At 39.7% G+C, this 25,687-nt stretch overlaps 2 protein-coding genes across 6 annotated transcripts in view; one reads left to right on the top strand and one right to left on the bottom strand.

Annotated features, from left to right (window-relative positions):
- Positions 1-12,594, top strand: part of TARBP1 (tRNA guanosine 2 -O-methyltransferase TARBP1) — a 38,679-nt gene extending 26,085 nt beyond the window's left edge. Inside the window, exons 19-30 of the mRNA XM_075706594.1 lie at positions 120-191; positions 1,318-1,438; positions 2,820-2,930; positions 3,471-3,620; positions 4,245-4,331; positions 5,219-5,415; positions 6,562-6,643; positions 8,001-8,172; positions 8,421-8,612; positions 9,589-9,713; positions 10,891-11,027; positions 12,245-12,594. Of these exons, the coding sequence (XP_075562709.1) occupies positions 120-191; positions 1,318-1,438; positions 2,820-2,930; positions 3,471-3,620; positions 4,245-4,331; positions 5,219-5,415; positions 6,562-6,643; positions 8,001-8,172; positions 8,421-8,612; positions 9,589-9,713; positions 10,891-11,027; positions 12,245-12,410 (1,612 nt within the window). The 3' untranslated portion in view covers positions 12,411-12,594. The remainder of the gene's footprint in view (positions 1-119; positions 192-1,317; positions 1,439-2,819; positions 2,931-3,470; positions 3,621-4,244; positions 4,332-5,218; positions 5,416-6,561; positions 6,644-8,000; positions 8,173-8,420; positions 8,613-9,588; positions 9,714-10,890; positions 11,028-12,244) is intronic.
- On the bottom strand, positions 4,344-15,034 carry COA6 (cytochrome c oxidase assembly factor 6). 5 transcript variants are annotated; one of them, XR_012830891.1, is made up of 4 exons: positions 14,891-15,034; positions 13,460-13,675; positions 5,733-5,792; positions 4,344-4,384 (listed from the first exon to the last, which is right to left on the bottom strand). XR_012830891.1 is itself a non-coding variant. In XM_009491567.2 (2 exons), the coding sequence occupies exons 1-2, from the start codon at positions 15,032-15,034 to the stop codon at positions 13,580-13,582; spliced, it is 240 nt and encodes a 79-aa protein (XP_009489842.2). In that variant the 3' UTR covers positions 12,742-13,579. The 5 variants fall into 5 exon arrangements, 1 of the variants encoding a protein (XP_009489842.2); XR_012830890.1 differs by lacking the exon at positions 4,344-4,384 and adding an exon at positions 4,995-5,018; XR_012830893.1 differs by lacking the exons at positions 4,344-4,384; positions 5,733-5,792 and adding an exon at positions 8,116-8,138.
- Between the last annotated feature and the right edge of the window lie 10,653 nt (positions 15,035-25,687).

Genomic DNA, 25,687 nt, shown 5'->3' with positions numbered 1-25,687 from the left:
ATTATATTTGTTGTGGTTTTATGCACTTTGTTTTCTTTTAAACTCTGAGATAATTATTGAAATAATTTTTGTATGCTATTCTACTAATTTTGTTGCTTTGTCGTCTTTCACCTGTCTAGACTTACTCAGGATGTGCATGCCTTCATAGAAAATCTTGGAGAAAAATGTGCAGCAAATGTTGTTACAGAAAGGTAATGATTTTGAGGGTACATCGTACAATATTTGGTCTGAATTATGTCATTACGATTGATGCTACAACAGGAAGGATGCTGGTTTTGAAGTCAGCTTCTTATGAGTATATTCATAACCTTCTTAAATATTGGTAAAAGAGATATACATTACATTACATTCATAATTCAAATACAAAATGTAGAAAAATGTTAAGTATTTTCAGGAAAATATATCCTATTTGTTAACTTTAATGGAACTGAAATAACTACTTCCTCATTGTTTCACCTCATAAAAGTAACACTTTTTAGGATACAGATATTTTACCAAGTGCTGATATGTACCTTATCATTGTAGACAAAACAGTTAAACTCAGGCTTTAATGCAGCCAGATTTGGAGCTTGGCTTTTAAACATTGATTGTAGGCCTTTTTAGCCTGCATACTAGTAGTGGGTTCTGCCTCCAGTTTTTGAAGCAGGGACATTGGCTACTGGATTATTGAACTTCTTTTGTAGCTTCACTCCCACCTTTACTCAGTGGAAGAAAGTCAGAGAAGCGGTCTAACATAGTGCTTTGGGCAGTGTTAGTAGTTGCTAAAACCTGAGTTTCTGAAAGTGTACTACCACTTCTAGTTTAGTACTGCTGTATTTTCTCCCAAGAGCTTCTTGGTTTCCAAATGTCTGGTTGTGAGAGTTGGCAGCTGTTTGATGCTTTGTCACCTGTAATGTCACTAATTCTACTCTTGGCATTAATTATTCCAGATGTCCCCGAGTAACTGATAGGAATCAACTGTTGTTTTGGGCTAGAATATTTGACCAAATCTGCAAACATGAATGAGTTTTTGTAAACTGTAATCTTAAAACAACTTAAAACAACTTACAGCTATTTCTGTAGCAAATTATTTTAAGCACTTAGATGCTGTTAAGGACCCGTAGATAGAAACAGAGTTAGGTTATCTGGAACTCACTAGTTTTCTTCATCAGCAAGAATGAACATAACTTAAAATTTTGGTTCTGGGTGTTTGCATATTGTCTCACTACAGACAACTTGTTCAAGATGACATTTGGTGCTTTTTTTATAATTTAGGAATTACCTTTATGTCTGCACAAGTAGAGTTTGATTTTTTTTTTTTAAATTAATATTTTGCAGTACAAATCGAGATGATCACTACGTTCGGGTTTGTGCTATTAAATTTCTGTGCTTGTTGGATGGATCAAATATCTTGCATAAGACGTTTATGGAAGACATTTTCATCAAACTGCTTGATAAAGTAAACTTCATTTCTCTTGGTATATAAATGTAATGTTAGTACAATTATTAAAATGCAAAGTATTTACAGTTGACAGGATGTATTTATACTTGTTTGTATAACCTGTCTAGATTTGCCCAGTAATATACTTTTTTGTTATGAGACAGGAGTGAATTCAACCAAACAAAAACATAGTAAAAATTGTCTTTCAGGTTTATTTCTCTCTTTTTAGTGGATTTTCTAACTTCATGGAACATTATTAAAATTGTAACTGTTGTTGCATTAAGAATCTTCCTTTAGGCTGCATTTTGAAGCACCACATTTCACTTTAGCAATTGCAGACTACCTCTTGAATTGAGAGAGCTGTTGTCTCCTTAGAAGACCTTTATAAATAGGATTAATGGGGTCTGATTTTCACTTATATCATAGCTGCTTATGCATTGACACTAGTGTAAAAGCAGTGGTAAATTACTGCGGCTGCTATTAGAACATCACCCATGCATTCTGGTACTATGGAATTCTGCTTTTGTCTGCAGAACAAGAAATGGGTGGTCCTTCATTCCTATCAATTAACTACAGGAGAAAAATGGTTAATATTTGTGTTGTAAGATTGATCAAGTGGGAAAAGTGAGCTTTAAAAGTTATTTCCTTGCTTAAATATGAAGCGTAAACATGTAAAAATAAAGTGTATTTGCATTTTAATATTAATATAGGACTTGGATCACCAAATAATGCTCTTTTTAAAAAGTTAAGGAAATAGTTTTTGGTGTCACATATCTTGAAGACTAAAACAGAGTACATAGGGAAAGAATCTAAGTTTTATGAGAACATGAATTTCAAATATTTTTAAAGCTCCATTTATCTCATCTGTTTTCCTTCACATAAAACATCTTATTGCAGAATATCAATTTTTGTCTCAAAACTACAGCTGTAGTTACAAGCTGATCTAATTGATAGCATGACTAAACCCATTTTTTACATGTAGACACTAAAGTAGAAATGTTCGCATTTATATACTCATCTCTTCACTTAGGATCTTCAGTTCTTATGTAACTAATTGACAGCTTGAGTCTTCATGCTCCATTTTCTGTAGTACTATTTTAATTGTTCATACACAGTAGGCGCTGTTTCTGCTGTTTGAAGGGTCTTAATATCTAACATTTTTGTGCTCTTAAGTAAAGATGCTAAATGGAATTGTACTTTTTTCAACTTCCTGAACTTCTCATGGGCAAACTTCAAAATTTAATTCTAAATAAATTAAATTAATATTTTTTCCTAACTTTATACTTAATGCTGATACTAGCTGTACAGTAGATGCTGCTCTCTCAGTACAGTGACGTATATTTCCATGTATTCAATTTTGAAGGAAGAATAGGTAATAAACCTTTTAATTTGCTTTTAGGATGAACTGGTATCCAGAGCTAGAACACGCTATTATGCAAACTCTTTACAGCATAGAATTAAAAACCGAGTATGGCAGACACTCTTAGTTCTTCTTCCGAAGCTTGACCAGGTATTGCTCTTCACTATGAATTCTTAAATAAATACCTACTTTCAAGACTTAATTTGGTGTCATGCAAACTGCATATGTTAAATTACAGCAGGGTATAAAAGGCATGTAATCTTTGTGGCTGATGTAGAAGTTTTGTGTAGTTTCATTCTTTGAGTCTGAAGTCACGGATTTATGATGCATTTCTAGAGGTCACTGAAAACTGTTTCTTGGATTTGTGAATTACAGGAGACTACATTGTTCCTGTTAAAGCTAGCTAAAACTCTGTACTGACTATTTGATTTAAAGCTTTTCATTCAGTAGAAATGTTGCTACTTTATGAATACTCAGAAAATTGAGAAATTTTGTTTCATCTAATGCTGCTTCATAATAGAATATTTGAAAAGTGTAATACAGAAATTAGATTGTTTTAAAATGTTTTGAGTATTAAAAATTTCTAGTATTATGATAAAGCTGAGAGTGTTCTTTTATTTAGAATTTTTTTTTCTTCGTGGAGATAACTCTAACAATATACTAAATTATTATCTGATTCTGTTTTCTCAGAATTTTTTGTGTGGAACCCTTGACAAAGTTTTCCAGGCTGGATTTGGTAACAATCAGGCGTCTGTGAAATACTTTATAGAATGGATTGTTATCTTGAGTCTACATAAATACCCCCAATTCCTTAATAAATTCTGGGATTGCTTTTGCTATGTAAGTAAGAACTTTGGCATTCTCTTGAAGGGTAATTCGAACAAAGAGGGTACAGTTTGTATTTGCATACATTATTTTCCATGTATTCCAATTTTCCTTTACAAGCAGTGGGTTGTTGAGCAGATTAAATTAACTTGGAAGTGAGTCTGGACTATAGTCCGAGCCATTTAGAAATTTGTGATATAGAAGCGACTGAAGACAAGTGAATTCTTCCAGCTGAGAGATTTCCTTCTATAATGTACTACTCTGGTCAAGAGTAGAGCTGGCATAGTGAGTCAGAGTACTCTTTGCGTTTGCCAGTATAAGGGCTATCAGGAACACATGGATGCCCTAGATGCTGAGTTTGGGAAGATACCGCAATACAGTGAGTTTGGGTTGCATTTTAGCTCATTTACACTGCTCTATACTTTGTTCTGATTGATGTGTTAGTAAAAAGCAAATAATGTGCTAGAAAAAATGAAATCTTAGTAATACGAACTTTGTCTTTTAGTAAACTGTGCTGTGGAATCACATAGTATTTTTAATAGTGTTGATATTGTATCTTCAGAACGTGCTATGGAAACTTACAGGGTATAAAAATGTTCTATATATGCATATTTCTTGTTACATTCTCTTTTGCTTTAGGATGAAGAAAAGCTTAAAACAAGCATCTGCACATTTTTATCAGTGTTATCGCACTTCGACATCGTTCTTCAAAATACCTCAGAGAAGGTGAGTTGACTAAAAGTGTTCATTCTTCATTCAGTTGCACTGTATATGGATTTCTGAAATAAAAAGCATTTTTACAGTCTATTTTCAAAACCTTTTAAATATCTACTTCCTACTAAGGTATCCTTTGGTGTGGAAAACACTAACTCTGTAACATATTAGACTTACGAAACTTAGCTAAATGGCAGATGTTCTGGATACATAGGGCGTTATTACCTGTGAGGTTTTCCTAGAATAGCTACTCCAGTTTTAACTAAACATGTGGATGCACCTGGGTTTGTTTTTCTTGCTGCTCTTGTTTAATCTGCATGAAATTGGGCAGAGATAACCTGGAAGAAGGTGATCTTTCTATAGAACAACAGCACTCAAATACAGAGTTCTTTGGCAGTAGCTAGTCCATATTACATTTAGAATTCTTTATTTGGAATTCGCAATTTTTTTATTGACCTTTAAACTAGAGAATAAAATACAGTGAGATGTTACATTAGGTCAGTGACTTCATATCTGTAGCAATTCAGGCATTTCTGGTGGGTTTTTTTTTTTTTTTACTGTTTGCATACATTTGCAAGATCAGCTTTCTAAGTGCTAGAAAATCAGAAGTTAATAGAGGTTTTCTTGTACGCAAAAATACAATTTTTAAAGCAAATTAATACATTTTTCCAAACACAAGTGGGTCTGTAGGTCTGTGCCCTAGAGAGAAGGAAGAAAGGAAGGAAATCAGGACCATGTTCTGAAGCCTGTGTTTGCACATAAATGTACTGTTAAAACTTTGGACTTTCTGAAAGGCTGTTTTTTGAGGAAGCCACTGTTTCTTGGGCCACTCTTGCTTTTCTACTTCTAAGTGGTATGTTAAAACTTAACATAAATGAAATAAACTTTTGTTTTTCTAGAAGCCAGCTTTGAAGAAAGCCCTCCTAGTTGTTCTACAGTGGTGTTTCAACCATAATTTCAGCGTTCGACTTTATGCATTAGTTGCCCTTAAAAAAGTCTGGGGTATGTGCAGAATGTTGCATGTGGAAGAATTTGAAGCTCTGACACCAGTTATTGAATCTAGCCTCCAACAAGTGGAAAATATGCATGGCACAGGGTTAGTAACATTTTCCTGACTTACAGCTTAATATTGTTCTTCTGAGCCATGTGCAGCAAGTCTAATTTTCTAAAATAGCACTTGATACTGGGTTTTTTTCTTTGGGAGGGTGGGGGGTAGGATTGGGTTATTCTGTTTAAAAAGAAACCAAGACTTGAAAATCGAAATCTAATAATCAGCAAAGAAAATAAAGTGGTAATTCAGTGTAGTGTTACAGTCTGAAAGCACAACAGGAAAAACTCAAGGCGTGTTTGAATGGTGCTCATAGTTTAGGGGTGGGGTAGAAAAAGACAGTCAGGAGTGCTTAATTCTCTTACCTGATGGGTTTCAAAACAAATCATTCTTCCAAACTTCCTGGTACCAGTAAATTCTCAACACTGAAAACATTTCAGATTTTATATTTAATATTTAAAAAAACGTATGTGGGAGAAAAATGTATAGGGAAATTAATTTTGGGTGATGATTAAATGAGCTTTACAGAAATGCTTTTCTGCTTACTGATTTGGAAATACAACAATTCAGTTACATTTTGTACTGTCTGTGTGTTCATATCCTTTTTTTTAGCCATGTTTTTAGGAGTTATTTAAAATTATTTAGAATTTCTGACAGTATTGTCAGCCAACATAAACTTGGGACTGCTGCTGACATGCGTGTGGTTTTTTTTTTTCTGGAGAACATTAGTATTCATTTCTCCAATCAAAGTCGCTGTTAAATCACCCATGTCAACACACAGGATGGAAAAAAGCAGGAGAGGAGTCTGCGTGGTTTTGGGGGTTTTTTTGGGGTGGGTTTTTTTTTTTTGGACAGCTAAAAGTTGTCACTGAACCATAGGCTAGTATTTAGTTTCCTTCAGAGGCCTACATGGGATACCCTTTTGTGTGAAACTAACTTCTTTTGATAACAGAATTTGGAGACGTGTTATGGGCCTTTCTTGAAACATAAATAAAATTTATTTCCTGAATGCTGTGAGGGGTTTTTTGTGGTTCTTTCTGTTTTTTAAATGGGTCCTTACTTAATTGTTAAAGTATTTTTTCCCATACAGTATATAGTAAATACAATTGGGTTGATTCCAATTTGACAATTTTAAACAAAAATCCAGTACACTGCCTTTTTTTGTGCATCTTGTATTACTTTCTGAAATTGCAGGAATGCTAAAAGGAACTGGCAGCGAATCCAGGATCATTTCTTCTTTGCAACATTTCTTCCACTGGAGGATTATAGTCTAGAGGCAAGTCCAAGGCTATTGCTGATCATTGTATTTGCATAGTTTTACAACTAGTATTTTTAACTTTCTTTGTATGTTCTAATGTCGGATGAATAATGATCAACTATTATTCATTCAAAACTCTGAAAAATTATATCACCTAAATTGTGATGGATTTTAGACTAAGACTGCAGCTTAATTCTCTAATTAATACTGTGTTAAAAACCTAGGTCAATTAAAAAAAAGTATGTGTGATGAATGTGCCCATCGTGTGGGAGTTAATGAGGTTTTATATTTGTGGCTGGAAAAGTTAGTTCTGATAACTGAAGAGCACCTACTTAATCACATGTAGTTTGTTAGGATTTTTGAGACATCTGTTCTTAGAAGTGACTTGAGGTTGCTTAACTAAATTGTTGTTTAATGTGAATATATAACTCCTAGAGCATCTTTTTCAGCTATCCTTTTTGCCATAGCTTAAATAATAAACACTGAAGCAAGGCAGGCAAAAATAAGGGTGCAGATAAAAATAAGAAATAGAGGAGCTAAGCTGAAAATAGAAGACAAACATGAATGTGAAAAGGGGTACATGTATTCCGGCACAAAAAATGGCATCTTTCAGACAAGGATTATTTTTTTTTTTTTTTTTAAAAACTGAAGTTCTGTGAAATATTTTTGTGGACACTTAAATATGCTAGATATGACAGCAAAATTCAGAAGTGAAAATCCTGAACAAGAAAGAAAAAAGAAAAAAAAAAAAGGCAAGGCTAATACGTATTTAAATGTGTTTGGGGTGCGTCTTCACCTTCATCTTCGGGGTGCATTGGGATAAACAAAATGTCTGGGTTTTAAACTTTCCATCTTAATCAGCCTTTCCCTTGGGGTGTGTGTTTGTTCCTCCTTGATAGATTGTGGTTGGCTGTATTGGTAGTGCTGAGTTGGATTTTACCACTAGATTTTAATGCTTTTGACTATATTCCTTTTGACATCAAATCAGTCCGCATTCTTTAGTACAAGTTCATAAGGGTATCTGAAAACTCCTTAGTGTTACATGTAAAACGTTTTCACAAGACCTGTGTGCTGAGAAGCATAGCAGTAATTCTTTGGTGTTCTAGAATTTCAGTAATCAATGCAGATCCTTTAAAAAGGCCTAATCAGAGAGAGAAAGAGACTAGATTTATGAAAGTTTGGGATAGCACTGTATGTAAAGTGATGAATATTGAGAGATATATTAGTAAGTTATATCAAGGGCCAAGAAAAACAAGTATTAAAATCACAGAATACTAGATAAAAGATGTGTGCAATAAAATTACCAGAGGTTAATTTATTATCTGTTTTGCTTGCTTTGGTAGTACGCTGCTTCTAACACTGTGTTACATTGCAGACAATATTTTACACTCTTCCCCGCCTTTCGGAACTTGCTGAAGATGAATGGATCTCACTTGCTAAATTTGACAGATTCACTGACGTTCCTTTGCCACCAACATTTCAGTGGTATCATTCTCGAATGGAACTTCTTGATCTGAAACCAAGTGACTGGTCTCAGCAAGACATGGGTAAAATATAGCTAATCTGTATTAAATATAATTATTTGTATGTAGTAGCTGTATACCTCTATATTCTATCTCATCTCTGTGTTATCCTGCTGAAGTAGCCTTGTATCTATGTCAGCAGAGTATGTGCCATAAAATAATAGTAGGTGACCAATGGTGTCTACAGTATTACCATTTAGATAATCTTCTTTACTGAAGTAGTATTTTCACTATGGCTTGCATAACCATATGACCAATACTTGTTTTTACAGGTTCAAATTCAGTTGAAACAGATAGCCAGACAGAATGGACTGATGTTCAGAAAAAGATTATACCCTGGAAGAACAATACTCCTAGTTTAGACCTGGAAATTGTATTTCAGGATCGGGCCGCTAAACTTGGTAAATCAAACAGTAGACTGATTGTGGTGGCTTCACTTATTGATAAACCTACCAATTTAGGAGGTAAGGTTGATTGCACATTTTTAAACTTTTATTTTAGACCTTAGAGCCCACTTCCATAATAAGAATGAATTTCATCGTATGTTGATAATTAGAAAATTATTTAAGTACTGCTCAAAGAAATAGATCATTATCCTGCAAAAAACTGGTAACTGAAGTAAATACTACTTGCTTCAGAAGAGGTCTTCTATAGTTTCATTTTAAGAAAAAAAAAAAAAGTACTCACACATAGCATGCATTAATTAGAAATTTGCTGTAAATCATACTCAGTTTCTTACCCTTTTTTTATATGCTTTCTTACAGTTGAGTTTTTCAACTGTGTATGCAGTTAAAGAAAATAACTTGCTTTTACGTTCCCTCCCCCCCCATAATAATTAAACCAAATCTTGTAGACCTACTAGTTTCTCATGACTGTTGGACAGGAAAGTGCCCATTCCTGATTAAGTACTCCTTCACAATATCGTGCAAGCTGTGATATAATAAATCCTGCAAATACTTTATTGCATTGTGGTTGCTGTTGTCAGCAGTTTAAATATCTGCAGTGAGACTGCTAATGAAAAATAAGCCCACAAGCTGGTGCTGTCTGCATTGTAATGCTATAATGTGTCATTCTCTCTAGCCTTTCATTTAACAGGTACTGGATTTAGAGCATAAGCATGTACGTGTCCATCCATCCCTGCCTAGGCTTTTACACTGACCCATTACTTTGTGTTATTAGTATTGTAGAAGCATGTTGTCAGACATAATGCTTTTCTAATTTTTATCTTTCTAAGTTTTGTGGGGTTTTTTTTTCTGGTAAATTATATGGAACAAGGTGTGTGACTTGGAACAGATGTAAGAAGCACCTGAAACTGATTAAAAATAGAGGACTAAAGTAACCATTTCTCTCTCAGATTCTTTGTCCTTTTTCACTTGCTAAAATGTTCTGGCTTGGTTTTTATTTCCTATGCAACAGTCACTTTAGTTCTTCTGTTTGTAGGTTTATGTCGTACAAGTGAAATATTTGGGGCATCTGCACTGGTTGTCGGCAGTCTTCATTATATACAGGATAAGCAGTTTCAGCATCTTAGCGTTTCTGCAGAGCAGTGGCTCCCCCTGGTTGAGGTGAATGGAAATATTTTAATAGCTAAACAGTGTACTGTACATCGTCAGTTCATCAGATGCATAGTTCAGAGTCTTACTTTTTTCCTCTTGCAAAATGAACTTTTTATTTACCAGAAGCTCCCGCTGTTAGCTCTGAGACATAATCTTGAGTATTTTGGAATAAACTTTGAGTTAACCTCATAAAAAAATAATTTAAAAAAATACTTCTTATTGCTGTGATAAACTGATTATATGAGCTGTCATTGTTACATCTTGCTCTGTGTTTTATAGTGGTGTGTTGGAATTTAGTGTTTATTTATAAAAGCTGAACAACACTTCTTATTTTGCTTGGCCCATTGATTTTGGAAACTTCATGGGGATAATCTTTGAGTGTGCCTGAAGCTAACTTGTGCCAAGGTTTTGGAACCTACTATCTAGCTTATAAAAATGAGGGTTTCAGTCTGTGTTTAGTATTTTGGTAGAAAATATGTTTGTGATATTTTTATAATCATCTGTTTTTCAAGATCAGCTGTGTTTAAGTCATCTGAAAAACTCAGTGCAAATTTTTCAGTTTTTTCACAGTTTATTTTCGACTATTAAGATTTTTCTTCAGAAAAGATAGCCATAATGTGTTTTGCCTAGAACAGAATGCTGATGGACACATGTTGTCATGCCTAATCTCTGTACAGAAGTGTACTGATGATAGAGCTTCTGTTGCATGAAAAAATTGGCATTTAATACAGATAAGCAGTTTAGAGAGTAGGATGAAGACAACTGAGAAATTCTTCACTGCAAGCTATCACAAGTTCTAATGCAGGCATGTAAGGCAACTCAGCTTCAGTATTGGCTGTTGTACTGTTCTGGGAAGGGACTCCAGGTTAAATAACAACTGTGCACCTTGTCCCTATGCAAGAATGATGCTTTTACATTCACGTGTAAGGTTTGTAGCTGTCAGAAGCACAGAAGAGCCTTTGTTCATTGTATTCATGGAGTACCTTTTTGTGGCATTACTTAACCTTTTGTGCTATTGCTGAGGAGCTTTTAAAATGGTAAGCTATGTATATGGACAGAGTCTTCGGGGATAAAAGTCATTCATCTTAAAAACTGTCCAAGTAAATTGATTTTTAGAGTAACTTCAGACGTTTACAAATGGCAGTATTTAAATATTTGTGTATTTCTCTCTACTTTTGATGGACAGGTGAAACCATCTCAGCTTGTTGATTATTTACAGCAGAAAAAAACGGAAGGCTACACTATTATTGGTGTGGAGCAGACAGCTAAAAGTTTTGATCTTACAGAATATTGCTTTCCAGAGAAGTCACTATTACTGCTGGGGTAAGAACACACCACTTCTTTGTAAATCTACCTGTTGCAGTTCATCCCTTCTACTAGTCAGAGTTTAGTCATACGAAAACCAAGTGACATTGGTAAAGGTGGATTTAGAATGCAAAGTTACTATGGAAACAGCAGAGCTTGGCTTTGTGTGCTAAGGAGTGGGAGGTACTGATCTCTACTCCTGAACGATCCTTCTCATACTTAATAACCTACACTACAACTCCCTTTTTTTTTAATGGGTGGAGGTAGCAACAGGATGGATTACAGTTTTCCAGGTGTGAGATACTGTCTGTTCACTTTAGTAATATGGGACCCTGTATATGTAGGCTATGGTGAGCTCAGCAAGAAGGAGGGCTGCCTGTTTGCCCTGCTTAACTTCGTGAGGAGGACTGGAGCGGAGTGGGAGCATGCATAGCTAGGAGATGCTTTAAAATTAAGGATGAGGCACAGGACGAAGTAGTAAGTTTTTGCAGTACAAGCAGAGGCTGGGGTGACTTCAGAGGAAAGCAATAACCGGTTCCTATAATCAGGCAAGCCTCAGATGTGACAAAGGGGAGGCTACTTCAAGAAATGCAGAGGAAAGTGCCTGCAAGTCAGAAAGCTACTGGAATTGCAGGACCACTGAGTGACACCAGGAGGAAGGGCCTATCTCTCTATCCTTTTAGGACAAAGTGGGCAGAAGTACCTGTTAACTAGTTTAATTACTGATAAACTTTGGTGTCCTCTGGTGTGCTCATTCTGAAGAGGTGAAACATTTCCAGTTCAAGGCTTCCATCAGTCTTGACCTTGCCTTATACCAAGACCTCATTGAATGTAAAGTGGGACCTCATTGAATGTAAAGTGGGCAGTTGAGCTTCCCTGCTGTGCCAGGGGCTTCATGCCCTGGTCACTTCATCTATAGCTGTTTATTTTCATATATATAAGGATAGTTTCAAAATAAAGGCAGTGAGGGAGTCCTTATGTTGGGTGTTCAGCTATTGCTGGACCAGTGAATTAAAGACAAAGTGCTCTACCAGTTTTCCTACACCAAAGCTTAGTCAGGTCTCCCATGTTTTCTTTGTATATGTAATGTATTACTGCTTTAAAAAAAAAAAAAAATCATGGGCAGAGGCACCATTTGTCAAATGGTGTTTTGATGTTGTTGTGACTTTCGCATCTTCTGCTTTCTGGAACACCCGTCTTTTCCCAGATGAAAGTTACTCTTTCTTCTTTACTAGAAATGAACATGAAGGAATCCCAGCAAATCTGATTCACCACCTGGATGTCTGTGTGGAAATTCCTCAGCAGGGTATTATTCGATCACTCAATGTTCATGTAAGTGGAGCTCTGCTGATTTGGGAGTACACAAGGCAACAAGTGATCAAGCAAAAGCAACAAAAATAACTGCCAGGAGTTTTGTGCCTTATAGTACAGCTGGGTGACTTACTGTGGTGCTACAATGTAAAATTCTGAATAGATGAGATACAAACTCAGGGTGAATAAGGATTCTTAAGTTTGGCATGTTTTGTTCTCTGTAGTTCAGACTGATTTTTTTAAATGCCTTAATACTTTACCCCCTTAAATAAAACTGTTGCATTGGAAATAAATACTATTTATATTGCATGTGGTGTGTGTGATTTTCTACTATTAGAACATCAGCATAGTACCATGAACAATCCCAGACTAAAACACAGGATTTTTATTGCAGTTACTCTGTGATGAGCATAGGCTTGAATTTGAAGTGGTGCCTTCCTGTAACCACAATCAAAACTTACTGTAGCCGAAGTATTTAATGCCTCTAGCATCTAGATTACTAGGTTATATAATTTTTGCAAGGTAAATTCACTTACATTATTAAAAATTGCCTGTGCTGCCCTTTGTTTAACTGCCTTCCATGGTCAAGTTTACTAATCCTGCTGTAAACAGTCTGTATCTTTAATGGAGTTGTATCAGTAAGGTAATCAAAACATTACACAAAAGGCCATAATGTGAGAATTGTAATAAATAACTGCCATACTTCTAACAGATACCGACTGAAAACTGTTCGCTAATGTAAAAATTCCTATTGCTTATAAAAAAATCAGTATACTCAAAATATGTAAATTGCACATCACGCAGTTAGGATGCATTAGGTCTTCTAATGCCTTCTGTTTTAGAAACTGATGTCTGACTTAAACTGTATTTTAAATACTTAGAAATACTTGATAAATGACAAATACAAATTACATTCTACCACGACCTCCTTATGACAAGGAGGGAAAGCTGGAATGGCTTTTTTTTTTTTTTTTTGTAAGGAAAAACTGGTTCACTTACTGAAAAACAATTTTATTGTTTTCTTCAGAATATGTACATTACACTTAAATAGTCATTTGTTCCTGTGAAACAATTTGACTAATTATATATTCAAAACCTTAGATTCATGAACAGCCCTGCACCGTATGTCTTTGACTTACAGTCAAGAAAGGGAGCCTGCATTTCAGGGAGGGAGACAGGTTACCAGTTCTTGAGCTCAAGCAGCTTCTGTTGGTTTCTCATGCTTCTTCCTTCCATAGTTTATTGTGAAAGCAGAGTACCTAAGACTTTCCAGCAGCTTCTGGAGGATGATACCCTTCTGTTTCAAGCTTTCTTTTATATTTTAAGAAGTCTCTTCTTTTATCAAAGTGTTTAACCTGTTTAAAAAGAGAAAATGTTCATCAGAAAAAAAACAGCAGAGGAAGGGGCTTTGTGCATCACAAGACTGAGGAATAAAGAGTCTTTAATCCCTGAATTTAGGATTTTAACTGAATACAGTAGTTAGGAGATTCTGACTCTGTTCAAGACTATAGGTGGGTTGTGGTGCATTTGTTTTTTGTGGGTGTGTTTATCATTTTGAAAGTGAACTCCAGTTTTCTGTCATCACCACTCCTGTTACTTCCATGGACATCTAATAAAAGTAGTCTATCACTTTGCTATTTTCACTGCTACGAACAGAGATTATTTGCAATACAAAGATAAATCCAGCAGCTTTTCTCTGCTGTCAACAGACTGCGTGACCTCTGAATTCATTGCCTAGAGCCACTAATGTGCACAGTGCAAAGCACTGGCAGATGAAACCACCATAGCTAGAGGTGACACATGGCAGAACTGCAGCGTTCAAAGTGTAAGTCAGTACAGCAGCGGTCTCTGTACCTGTTTTTTTTTAACTGACTTCAGTCTACTAGCTCCAACAGGAACTGTTCAGCCCCTCAGATGTTACTGTTACTAAAAGGCAATGCCTATTAAAGTTAAGAATTGTAGCTTGAACTAAGAAGCTGAGTTACATGTAAGCAGATGGTTTACTGTGAAATTATACTGCATGAAGAAGGGTATTTTTATGCACAAGAAGGTATCAGATGCCAGTCTTAAGATGCCATGCAACTGCAAGCCCTGCATGTCACCTCTCTTCTGTATTAGTCTTTCTTCTTTAGTAACAGTAATTTCTGTGCGCTCTAAAAGCTTCTGAGTATCTTTCAGATTTTTTTTTTTTATTATCTTAAACAAGAAGCCTGCAGGCTCATATAGTTGCACATTTGTCTAAAAGTTTGAGATTGTATTTTCTTTTTCCTTTATACTGCTGTCTATAGTTCCCGGGCCAGTCAGGTATCCGCTCAGGAGTTTTGATCTCCCAGCAAGGCGGAAAGCACGCCAACGCAAGTTACACTGGCCGAGGGTGCAAGGTTATCTATGAGAAAGCATAAGACGGCGCACGTTCTGCAATCAAAGAAGCTGGAGCTGCCATCGTTACCAAGGTAAACCTAATTACTCGTCGATGCTGTTACTAACGTGCAAAGAAAAGCTCTGTTCGTTCAGGGCAAGCTTTGGGAGGCCGAGCGCAGGAGGACGCGGAGGGAGCGGCGGCTGCTCACCCACTGCTGCGGGCACCGGGACTCGAAGGAGAGCCGCAGCTTCTCGCACTTGGAGGCATCGTCCGCGTGCCTGTCCAAGCACTGCCAGAACTCGTCCCGGGCCCCCCAGCAGGCCTTCCTCTCCTCCATCGTTGGCGCCGACATCTTCCCCACACACCTGCACACAAACGCGGGTTGTCCAAGCGCGCCTCGCCCCCGGCGCTGCCCGGGGCCTGCTGCGAGCCCCCACCGCGCCTCGCCGCTTCCACAGCGGGGCCCGACGCCATCCTGCCCGCGGGCCCCAGGCCCCGCACCGCACTCACCCGCTCGGCCCGGCCTCGCGCGGCGAAGGTCACGGTCCCGGAAGCGCTACCGCGCTGGAGGGGGAGTGGCGCAGCGCTTTTCCTAGTGCGCAGGCGCAGCCCCGGCGGCCGCGGGTGTGATTGGCTGGCGGGCCGGTTGTCCCGCCCCCTCGCGCGAGGCCGCGGTCGACACGGGGATGGAGCTGCCGGTGTCTCCACGGGGTGGGTCGGGGCCGGGGCTCTCCAGATCCTCCCGTCCGCAGCCATTGTCCCCGCAGGCCCTTCTGGTGGTGCTCTTCCCCGCTTCGGCCTCTCAGCCGGAGGAGGGAGAGCCGTGGGTTTGTGAAAGGCGTACTTAAAACCCCAGAGAGGCTTGGTGTCGCTGGCCTGTATGGCAAGCTGCGCACGCCTTGCAAAGTCTGCCCTGGGAAGGTTTCTCCTGACGGGCTCTGTCGCTAAGCCAAGCTGATAATAAACACAAGGAAGAACTGGTTTACCCCAGTGGAAGAAAAATTGACCCGTAGTAAGGGTGGTAAAATACTAGCAGAAGCCTGGGGGCTGGCCAGGTGGGTACCTGGGGAGCTCAGCCCAGCAGCACTGCCAGGGACAAAGCCTGCATTGCTGGTAAAAAGCATTCAGGGGCGAACTCTTTTTCATTATTTTATTTGGGATTCAGTCGTGTTTTCTTGTGGCAGTCAGCCCCTGTAGCCAAGGAATTGGTAGTCTTACGCATTGGCCACCTGGAAATGCGGAGCGGTTTTGCAGTTTTGAAAGCTATGGCGCATGTTGCCATGGTAAGGCCCTGCGGTTTTGGGAAGGGTGATGTTTTGGCAGCTGGGAAGAGCCTAACTGCGAGGTGCTGAGCCCCTGGTAGCTCCCAGGCTGGCAGGTTTGCCAGGAGCTTGTCGATAGCTGGTACTCCTGGTGCACGAGGCCACTCGGCAGCCGGGTCAGCGAGTGGGTCTAGCTGCTGACCTACCTTGGGCTGGTTTTCTTCCTCGGCATGTGATAATGATTCTGGCTCGTGGTGGTGGGCATGCTTTCCTGGTTCTCCTTCCAGGTGGCTCACTTGTCTCAATACAAGGAAAAGTATTTTAAGAGAAGAGCAAGGATTTGCACTTCTTCAGCAGAGCCCCCTGTAAGCCAGCCAGATCTGGGGGGGATTTTGTTTGTTGAAATACCTAACCAACCCTTTGGAAGGGATAGTTTTTTGGAGCAAAGTGAATGTGACTGCTGACATACACTGTACAGTACATAACACGGTCCATGTTCTCGTCCCTTCTTATTTGCTTAACCTCCTTCTGTTTGCTAGACTATGATAGGTAAGACACAGAAATGCAGTAATTTAATTTCTAATAGAACAGGGGTTTTAGGGTGAGTGGAAGTCACTACCAAAGTAGAATTTCAATTATGTTTTTCTGTAGAAATGAATTAATAAGGGGCAAATTTATATTACAGTTTACTTATGACCCTTTTGCACTCGATCTTTTGCAAAGCAAGCTTTTGCAAGCATGAATATTGAGAAGAAAATGAATTTTAAGTCTCAAGACTGAAACATGATAACAGGAAATATCAGTTGTGTTTTAGATTTCAAAATTTATGGTGTGTGTAAAGTTGTTTAGTTACTATATTCACAAAACAGAAGGGATAATGTGTTTATATATAATTAATCACAAAACCCAAATAGCACATCTGGGATATTTGTGATAAATAGTTTATTCTTTAATGACCTGTAGCCCAAGAAATACTTGCTGGAGACAATTGTAAATAACTCTGTGTAATGGATATTATGGAAATTTAGTGATCTGATTTTAGAAAGTGCATGAATAGAAAAGCAGACAGCTTTATCTAATACATTTTTAATGGCAATATTTCCATTTGGTTAAACTGCTCTCATAAGGAGGTGGATTTTTTTGTTGTTAGTTAGCCAATTCCAAGTATCTATCTTTAGTATTTTACTTTTGGGAAATGTGCCCAATAAGTAATAAATGGGATATTTATAATAGCCAGGCAGAGGCAAATGTTCTAGAAAGATGTGGGGCTGAAAAAATTGCAGATTGGTTAGGTGTGCTGGTTGCCACAGTTGAAGCCGTTGAATTACGTTTCCATTTAGCGGTTAGTGAGATAGATGTTAAAGAAATAGATGCCCGTCTCCCACTTAAATGGTTGAACACCAAGCATCTCTCTGAGTGGATCTCTTGAGATCTTGTGTGACCAAATTTCAGATTCTGCCTGTCTCCTAGCCAGCAATGTGTTGAAGTGAATCGTGTGGAGTTTATACAGTGGTTCAGCTCTCAGGCTCTTTTGAGCCTGTTCTTGCTAATTGGGATACAGCACTGTGTGTGCTTTGCCTTCCAGTTAACATCTAACAGATCCCTCCTCACCTACAGCCTTACTTACCCCATATTTAATTGAAATTTGCCCAGCAGATTCTCGATTGGCAACCATAATGATTTGTCCTTTCACTTTGGAAGCAATTAGCGTGTTACAGGTGTCCCTAGGACTAATAATGCAAGCACTCCTTAGTGTAGTGTAGCTGTGTTCAGCTTTCTGCTTATACCAGGAGCTCAATTAATTTGTTTTTCTTGCACTGAAAGATTCTGATATATGATTCTTATCTGTAATAGATTTTCAGCGAACTGAATTTAAAGCAATATATCCCTGTGTCCCAACTATTTATTTTGCTGGAAATAATAACAAAATCTTACCTCAGGTAGCCTGGGACATTTTCTTCCATTGTTGAGCACCAAGCAGGTTTTTTAAATAAAAATTAAAAAAATATGTAGTGCGAGAGAACAGTGTATTAAGATTTTCTCTTGCTTCTCAGGTGTCCATTAAGGATGTAACTCTGACTTCTCTGGTCTTACAGTGATCCTTGCTATGCCTGGTGAAAGAAAAAAATTAAACAAAAAAAAAAGCAAAACAACTACAGTCATTAATTGTGCCTGGGTTTATTATTAAAAAAAGTAATAAATTAAGCAAAGAAACCCCATGAACTGCAAGCCGTAATCACCTCTTTCTGCTCCTCTTTGAAAATGTTTTAACAGAGATTACTTAAATGGTTGAACATCAAGCATCTTTCTGAATGGATCTCTTTTTTGAGATCCTGTGTGACCAAATTTCAGATTCTATTTTCATCCTTTTACTGTCTAAAGACCCTCATGGGTTACTCTTGGCAGTAGTGTCAGCTTTGAAGATGCAGTCTGCAAAGGTGAGTGTAGAAACACTGTTCTTGTGGAAGGGAAGCATTTATACATCTTTATTGTTTAAAGTCTTCCTTATATTGCTTTCTGAGGTTATTTTTGTGGTTTAATAGGTTTCAGTGAGACTTAAGTTCTCTTTCAAATAGGTCCTTCTTTAACAGAATAGGTAATTTTTATCTTTAAAATAGCTTTTTAAAAACCTTTTAAAAACTAAATATCCTTCTTGAAGGATCAGGCTTCAGAGAAGACCACTGATCTTTTGAGCAATAATTTTTTGAGCTTTGTAAGGGAATTGCTTAAGAACCGGCAGACAGTTAATGAATTCCTTAGTTAATAATTAACGATTTCATTATTTAGTAGCCACTGATAATACTAAATGATCTATATTTATAAATAAAACTTATTTTTCTTTATATAATCTTGCATTTAATACCAAACATTTGCAAATAAAGGTCTGAAAGAGGCATATTAGATTCTAAACATTTAAGAAATGTATACTGTGCTTTCTATGGTCTTAGGCAAAGCACTCCTCTTCATAATATCATAAAGACTTCATGTTGAGTTTTATGAATTTCCTTTTAACAATAACATGCTTAAGCTTCTTCGGGTGAGTTAGCAAAAATTTAGGTTTTTGAATGAATAAAGGAGGAGTGTATGAGGAGAAAGAAAACTGTAGCTTTTGTTTGGTGGTCTTAGCAGATTGGTTTTCTGAATCACTAAGAAAATGTGCATTATCACCTTATTTTTGAACTAAATGTGTGTTGGGGCTTTTACCTTGATTTCCTGGTAATTCTGTCTTTGCTGGGTGTTGTGATGAGGATCCCTGCGGTAGGGAGTGCCAATGTGACATGAACATGCAGCATTAAGCATGTGGCTTGGGACACTCGGGGAGAGACAGGTGTAGAGGCTACCGCAGCTTTCTGCAGTAGCTCTGCGTGTATCGGAGGGCTGGGTGTGTGGGTGCATCAGGTAGCGCCAGAGGGAATTTGACTAGGAAGGACTAAGCCGTCTGTACGGGCTGTTACGGAGACAGGAGGAGAAAGAATAGACAAAACAGTGATTTTCAGCATCTCCAAACCTGTTTAGTGATCTGAAGCTTGCTGGGGAAAAAAGGCTTGCTTGTCTTTGTGACCTCTTATGGACATCAGTGGAGTACTCCACGGAATGCATTCTGAAAATCACTAGGCTACCTAGAGGAGTGGCCATTATGGTGAAGAAAAAACCGCACAACTGGAGGTTTAGGATTCTTTTAAGGTGATTAAGTTATTTACATTGATTATAGGCACTTGTTTTTTAATGCCAATATTCCATTTTTGTTCAGTTGTTAGGAAGGAAGAAGACTGTTAGCCTGACCTCGATGCCAGGAAAGATTATGGAGAGGTTCATCTTGAGTGAACTCAACAGGCAAGTGCAGGTCAACCAGAGGATCAGGCCCAGCCAGCATGGGTTCATGAAAGGCAGGTCCTGCTTGACCAAGCTGATCTCCTTTTATGACCTGGTGACCTGCCTGGTAGATGATGGAAAGGCTGTGGATGTCATTTACCTGCACTTTAGCAAAGCCTTTGACACAGTCTCCTATAACATTCTCCTTGGGAAGCTGGCAGCTCATGGCTTGGACGGGCGTAGTCTTCGCTGGGTAAAAAACTGGTTGGGTGGCCGAGCCCAGAGAGTAGTGGTAAATGGAGTTAAGTCCAGTTGGCAGCCGGTCACGAGCAGTGTTCCCCAGGGCTCTGTTTTGGGACCAGCCTTGTTTAATATCTTTATCGATGATCTGGATGAGGGGATTGAGTGCATCCTCAGTAAGTTAGCAGATGACACCATACTGGGTGGGAGTATCGATCTGCTGGAGGGTAGGATGGCCCTGCAGAGGGACCTGGACAGGCTGGACCGATGGGCCAAGGCCAACTGTATGAGGTTCAACAAGGCCAAGTGCCAGGTCCTGCACTTGGGTCACAACAACCCCATGCAACGCTACAGGCCGGGGGAAGAGTGGCTGGAAAGCTGCCTGGCCAAAAAGGACCTGGGGGTGTTGGTTGACAGCCAGCTGAACATGAGCCAGCAGTGTGCCCAGGTGGCCAAGAAGGCCAACAGCATCCTGGCTTGTATCAGGAATAGTGTGGCCATCAGGAGCAGGGAAGTGATCGTGCCCCTGTACTCAGCACTGGTGAGGCCACACCTGGAATACTGTGTCCAGTTTTGGGCCCCTCAATACAAGAAAGACATTGAGGTGCTGGAGCGTGTTCAGAGAAGGGCAAGAAAGCTGGTGAAGGGTCTGGAGCACAGGCCTTATGAGGAGCGGCTGAGGGAACTGGGGTTGTTTAGCCTGGAGAAGAGGAGGCTGAGGGGAGACCTCATCGCTCTCTACAACTACCTGAAAGGAGGTTGTAGTGAGGTGGGTGTTGGTCTCTTCTCCCACGTAGTTAGCGATAGGACGAGAGGAAATGGGCTTAAGCTGCACCAGGGGAAGTTTAGGTTGGATATTAGGGAAAATTTCTTCACGGAAAGGGTGGTCAAGCATTGGAACAGGCTGCCCAGAGAGGTGGTGGAGTCCCCATCCCTGGAATTGTTCAAAAAATGGGTAGATGTGGCACTTTGGGACATGGTTTAGTCTAGTCTACCCTTGATTGGTTTATTGTGGACTTGGTAGTGTAGGTTAATGTTTGGACTGGATGATCTTAAAGGTCTTTTCCAACCTAAACGATTCTATGATTCTATGAAAACAGAAAAAGGAGTATTTTGGGAAAAGCAGGCGATGGTAAGGTGGGCAGACTGACTAATTCTTGCTTGTCTGTTGGTTCCTGATTAGCAATTCTCCAAGCCCACCAAGGATGAGACAAACTTGCTTTGCAGCAATGTTGATGCTCAGCTTTTTGCAGGAAAGCTAGATGGGAAACTGGGAATCTGCCTGTCTACAAGCAGACTCCAATTTTCAAAGCTGTTTAAATGGAAGAAGAAAACTCATCTTCTGAGTTTCATTTGGATGTCTTCAAATTTCTGTGGCATGTTATGTGCAAAAAGCGAAGAACTGGTTCCTAGTTCTCCCTGAGACTGAAGCACATCCTAAAATTCTTTATAAAAAAATCCAGCTGCTGCTTGCATTCAGGTATTATATTTAATAATCCATCAGCTGCATGGATTACCTTATGTTCACTATAAACATTGTCTGTGAAGCATAGGTGTACTGTACCAGATGGCGCTGCTTACAGATGCACAAAGGCAACTTCGTTCGCAAACATGGTAAGTATTTGTTCCCAAGATCAATATCAATTTTCTTAGCAGCCAAACCAGCAAGTGACATGCCTTTGACCAAATCCAAAATCACACAATGAAAGAGAGATGTTCTTGTTTACAAGTTAGGAAGGCATTTAAAATGTACAGTTGGCCAAAAATCACAAGGAGAGTATTATGCAACTTACTCTGCTTACTAGGCTGCAGTTGTTAAAGACTTGGCAGCTTCAGAAGCCAGAGGGACAGTGAGACCTATTGCTGAGAGACAGCAAAGCTATGTTCACTGGCCCATAATGTATGCTTATAGCCAGCAGAGCAGGAGATCCAAGCTGAAGTTCACATTTGGTGGTAAGTCCTTACAAATCCTGCTGCTTGGACCTTACTGGAATCCAGCTTTTAGGATTCCTTTAAGAATCTTGTAAGGATTCTTCTTTTAAGCATCTGGGTCAGTAGTGGGTATATGCAATGTGCAGAAGCTGGAGTTCGGTGTAAGTAGTCTGCGGAAGTTAGCCAAGGCAGCCCTCCCCTAAGGAAAGGCAAAGGAGAAGTCTCAGTCTCTCAGTAGTCTTTTTCTTTCATGTTAAAAGGAGTCTGAAGGACGGATGACTTTCCACAGACTCACCTTGGCCCATCTTTGAGGGAATAGGAAGTACTGCACTTAGATTTCTGAGGAGTTTCTGATGATGCTTCTTACCAAAGAAATGAAGCTACTGTGGATTAAAACAGAAGGTTTTCTTGTGGACTAGTAACTGGTTAGTGAGGTAGGAAACAGAGAGCAGGAGTAAATTATTGCTGTTCAAAAGGAGAGAGATTACCAAAGGAGCTGTGCTGAGGCCAGTCTTCTTGTATGTACTCATAAATGATTGGTCAAAAAAAAAAAGTTTACCGATCATATTTTTTAGTTATTCAGGAGAGTGAAAACTAAAACTGAGAGAGGATCTCTCACTGGCATGTGGCCAGGCAGCAAAATAGCTGGTGGCACTTAGCATTAATAGACACGAGGTAATGGACGTGGTGAAAAAGTCTAAAATACATGGTGAGGGGCTCTAAATTTACTGTGGGCACTCATCAGAAAGATGCTCAATTTATGGTGGATAACTCTGTTAAAGCACATCTACCTTAGTTCTCTTCATTTGGGTGAAAGATGCTCTGCAGGTTGATTGCTGTTGTATCCAATCAATGCACTGATGGCTGTCTTGAGATGTTAGGTAGACTGAATCTAGAACTGGGGGGAAATCTGGAGATGAAGAGCTGGAAATTCTTTTGGGACTCTTTTGAGTCCTCTTCTGAAGAGAAGTTCATCTTCTAGTTCATCTAGAAGTTCATCTAGTTCAGCAGTAGGATTAAAGGAATGTCTCTAGATCATTGGAGAGAAATTGCATGTAACAGGTTCTTAAATACACTCCTAATGTGACCTCCACAGCCTCCCTTGTTTAAGCCTTTTCCAGAATTGGAACTCTCCTTATAAGTTCCACTCTTCATCACTGAGAAGTAAGTTGGTTGCATCCTAGTGTATCTGTAATGTGCATGGAGAAATACCGATTGCTGCTGCCTTTAGAATGATCTTGTGCATATATAAAGATCCCTCTAACAGGCTTTCAGGTAGAAGAGAGAAATACGAGGCTTATTATTTTCAGAAACATTAGTTTGAGCTACTGGTCCTGTCCTTAGGAATGTGATTTCCTCTTAAAAGAATATTTTTAGGCTGCAGGTGGGCATCTGTTCATTTGACTTCCTTTTTGCTTTCATAAGATCTTTCAGCTCATTTTTTTCTTATTTCCCTTGCTAATGTCCAGGACTTTTAGATAAGGTGTAGGTTATTATGGAAATGCCCTAGAACATGCCAGCTAAAGAAGAAAATCTAATTGCTTATCTTTTAATAACGATGAGCTAATTAAACTCATCCATCACAACTGATTACCACTGGCAGTTTCTGCAAAGGCAGCGTGCACAAGGACTGGACTGTGAAAGAAGCTTCTCAGCCTTGGCCTTTGCCAAGGAGTGGCTCTGGTTTGGAGGCCTTGAAGGACTCTGTCCTTTCTGCAGTGCAAATCAGGGACATGGAGCCAAACTCCCCATAGTTTATGACTTTACAGCATGTGCACAGACCCCATTTCTTCAAACTGGAGTTGTAACAAGGGACGAGTGGGCATCTTCCCCTGGAAAGTGTTTCCCAAAAGGCATTTCTGTCCTGATCCTATCAGCAGCTCTCCTCTGCTCCTGCTTCACACCAGCTGTGTTGTTTCTGGCTTCTGTTCTTTCCCCATTCCTTGAAGAAACCCCCAGTCCCAGCCTGCTTTCCAAGTCTGTGTGGGCCCCCCTAGTCCAGCCTGCATTCTGAGTCCGTGTAGCCCACGCGGGTGACTGGTGCTATTCCTAGGGCTTCTGAAGTGCTGGAGACCTATGACGTCCTTTTCAGTGAAGAGGAGTGGTGTTTTTGTTGTGCTGATTTGTGACTTTATTTGGAATAAGATCCAGATCTATGCAAGTCGATTCAGACTTCTGTATTCACTGCACAGGAAAACCTTCACTTTCCAGAAAGATTTTTGAGCAGAAATGGTGTCAAGTTGGTGATGTCACCCTCCCTATAGGTTGAAGATACTGTCTGTGTTAATTCTGACCAACTCAATATTGCACTAGTTTTGTTACAGAGCACTCTGGAGAGCTGGGGATGAGTGGCTTGTCCCCGAGCTTACAGGAGACATTAATTCAGCCCCAGAACTTGGTGACCTACAGGTCCTGCTAGTGTACCCTCAACCCCCAAAACAGTTAAGCTACATGTTGGTTTCAGTGTCTTCTGTTCATCTGTTGAGTACTGTGGTTGGATTTCTGCCTTTCATAGCTATTTTCTGAAGACTACTGATATGAATACAACCATCCTAGACAGAAGAAGTGGAGAAACTTTGTAAAGCAAGCCCAGCTCTGACTCATGTGCTGACGAAAGGCTCATGCAGTCACTGTGGAGAGCTGCAATAAAAAATTATAATAAAGGTAGCAGCAGGAGACAACTACAGACAACAGGCCAAGGAGAAGGACATGCAAGGGAGGGGGATAACTGCTGTTCCTTCCTCAGATTCCTCACTGCTGTATTGCACAGCAGTAAAAGCTGGCAGCTGCTATGGGGCCTGGTGATGCTATTTACTTTCCTGAGATTTTTTTCAACTTGCTGTTTTAACAAGCCCACTGGATAATTACTGGTTTCTGCCTTTGCTCGAGGAGCCAAGACACCTTGTGAGGGCTAAGTTGGGGCAGAAAGCTGAGGATCCTGGTCAGCCCTTGAATGAGTGCACGCTGGTGGCTGGCAGTGCTCTGTGAGGGCAGGAGCCACGCAGTGACAATGCAGGAGACCAGCTTCAAAGACACCAAGCAGCAAGGCCTGATGCTGCAGGGACCTGCAGGTCTGCCTCAGGAAGACATTTGAGGTGGCCAAGGGTGGGCTAAAAAGTGCTGGTTCCAGGCTTATGTTGCTCTCTTCTGCAGAGCAGGTACAGCCCTGCAGAGCTCGGGGCGGGGTCCATACAGGCCAGTAGCGGGTCTGACTCGCAGGGCGCTGCAGGCATTGCACACAGCGCTTTGGCCTTCGAGGGCAAGGAGGGGAGCCTGCCACGCCTCAGCCCTCACCTCCAAGGCACTGAATTTGTCCTGGGATTCCTTTAACAGTCCAAGATCGGGAGGGTTCAATCTTGCCCTCACTTGAAGGGTGGCCCGGTTACATCTAACACCTTCTCAGAAGGGTTTGCTCTCTACCTTGTCCTTCTGTTGGGAGCCAACGACTTCAGTTCCTTTCATTCCAAAGCTTCAGATCTGGGAAGCTCTGGCACTTACAGATGCACACATGCACACATATGGACATGCTGCTTGCTTGACATTTTGGTCACATCCTGGGCTTCACTGTCTGGAAGCTTTTGCTAAGCAGTTGCTCACCATCAAGTCAGGTGTTTGCCCTTAGGGCAAGGTGTTGCCTGGAGAAATACAGGTCACTTCATCCGATTAAGTTGTCTATGTGTAGTTTAGAATTGCTTAACATGGGTAAATCTAGTTTGCTCAGCTCCCACTCAGGAGAGAGCTTGTAATAAAGTGCTGTT

The sequence above is a fragment of the Pelecanus crispus genome, chromosome 3 (assembly GCF_030463565.1).
Source record: "Pelecanus crispus isolate bPelCri1 chromosome 3, bPelCri1.pri, whole genome shotgun sequence".
NCBI classification, from domain to species: Eukaryota; Metazoa; Chordata; class Aves; order Pelecaniformes; family Pelecanidae; genus Pelecanus; species Pelecanus crispus.
This window is presented reverse-complemented; position numbering and strand designations above follow the sequence as displayed.

Excerpts from the sequence above, each read along its gene's own strand:
- COA6 (XM_009491567.2), bottom strand. The coding sequence starts at position 15,034 with ATGTCGGCGCCAACGATGGAGGAGAGGAAGGCCTGCTGGGGGGCCCGG. Across the intron at positions 13,676-14,890 it reads CCCGGTGCCCGCAGCAGTGG|GTTAAACACTTTGATAAAAG; the intron begins GTGAGCAGCCGC and ends CTTTTTAAACAG.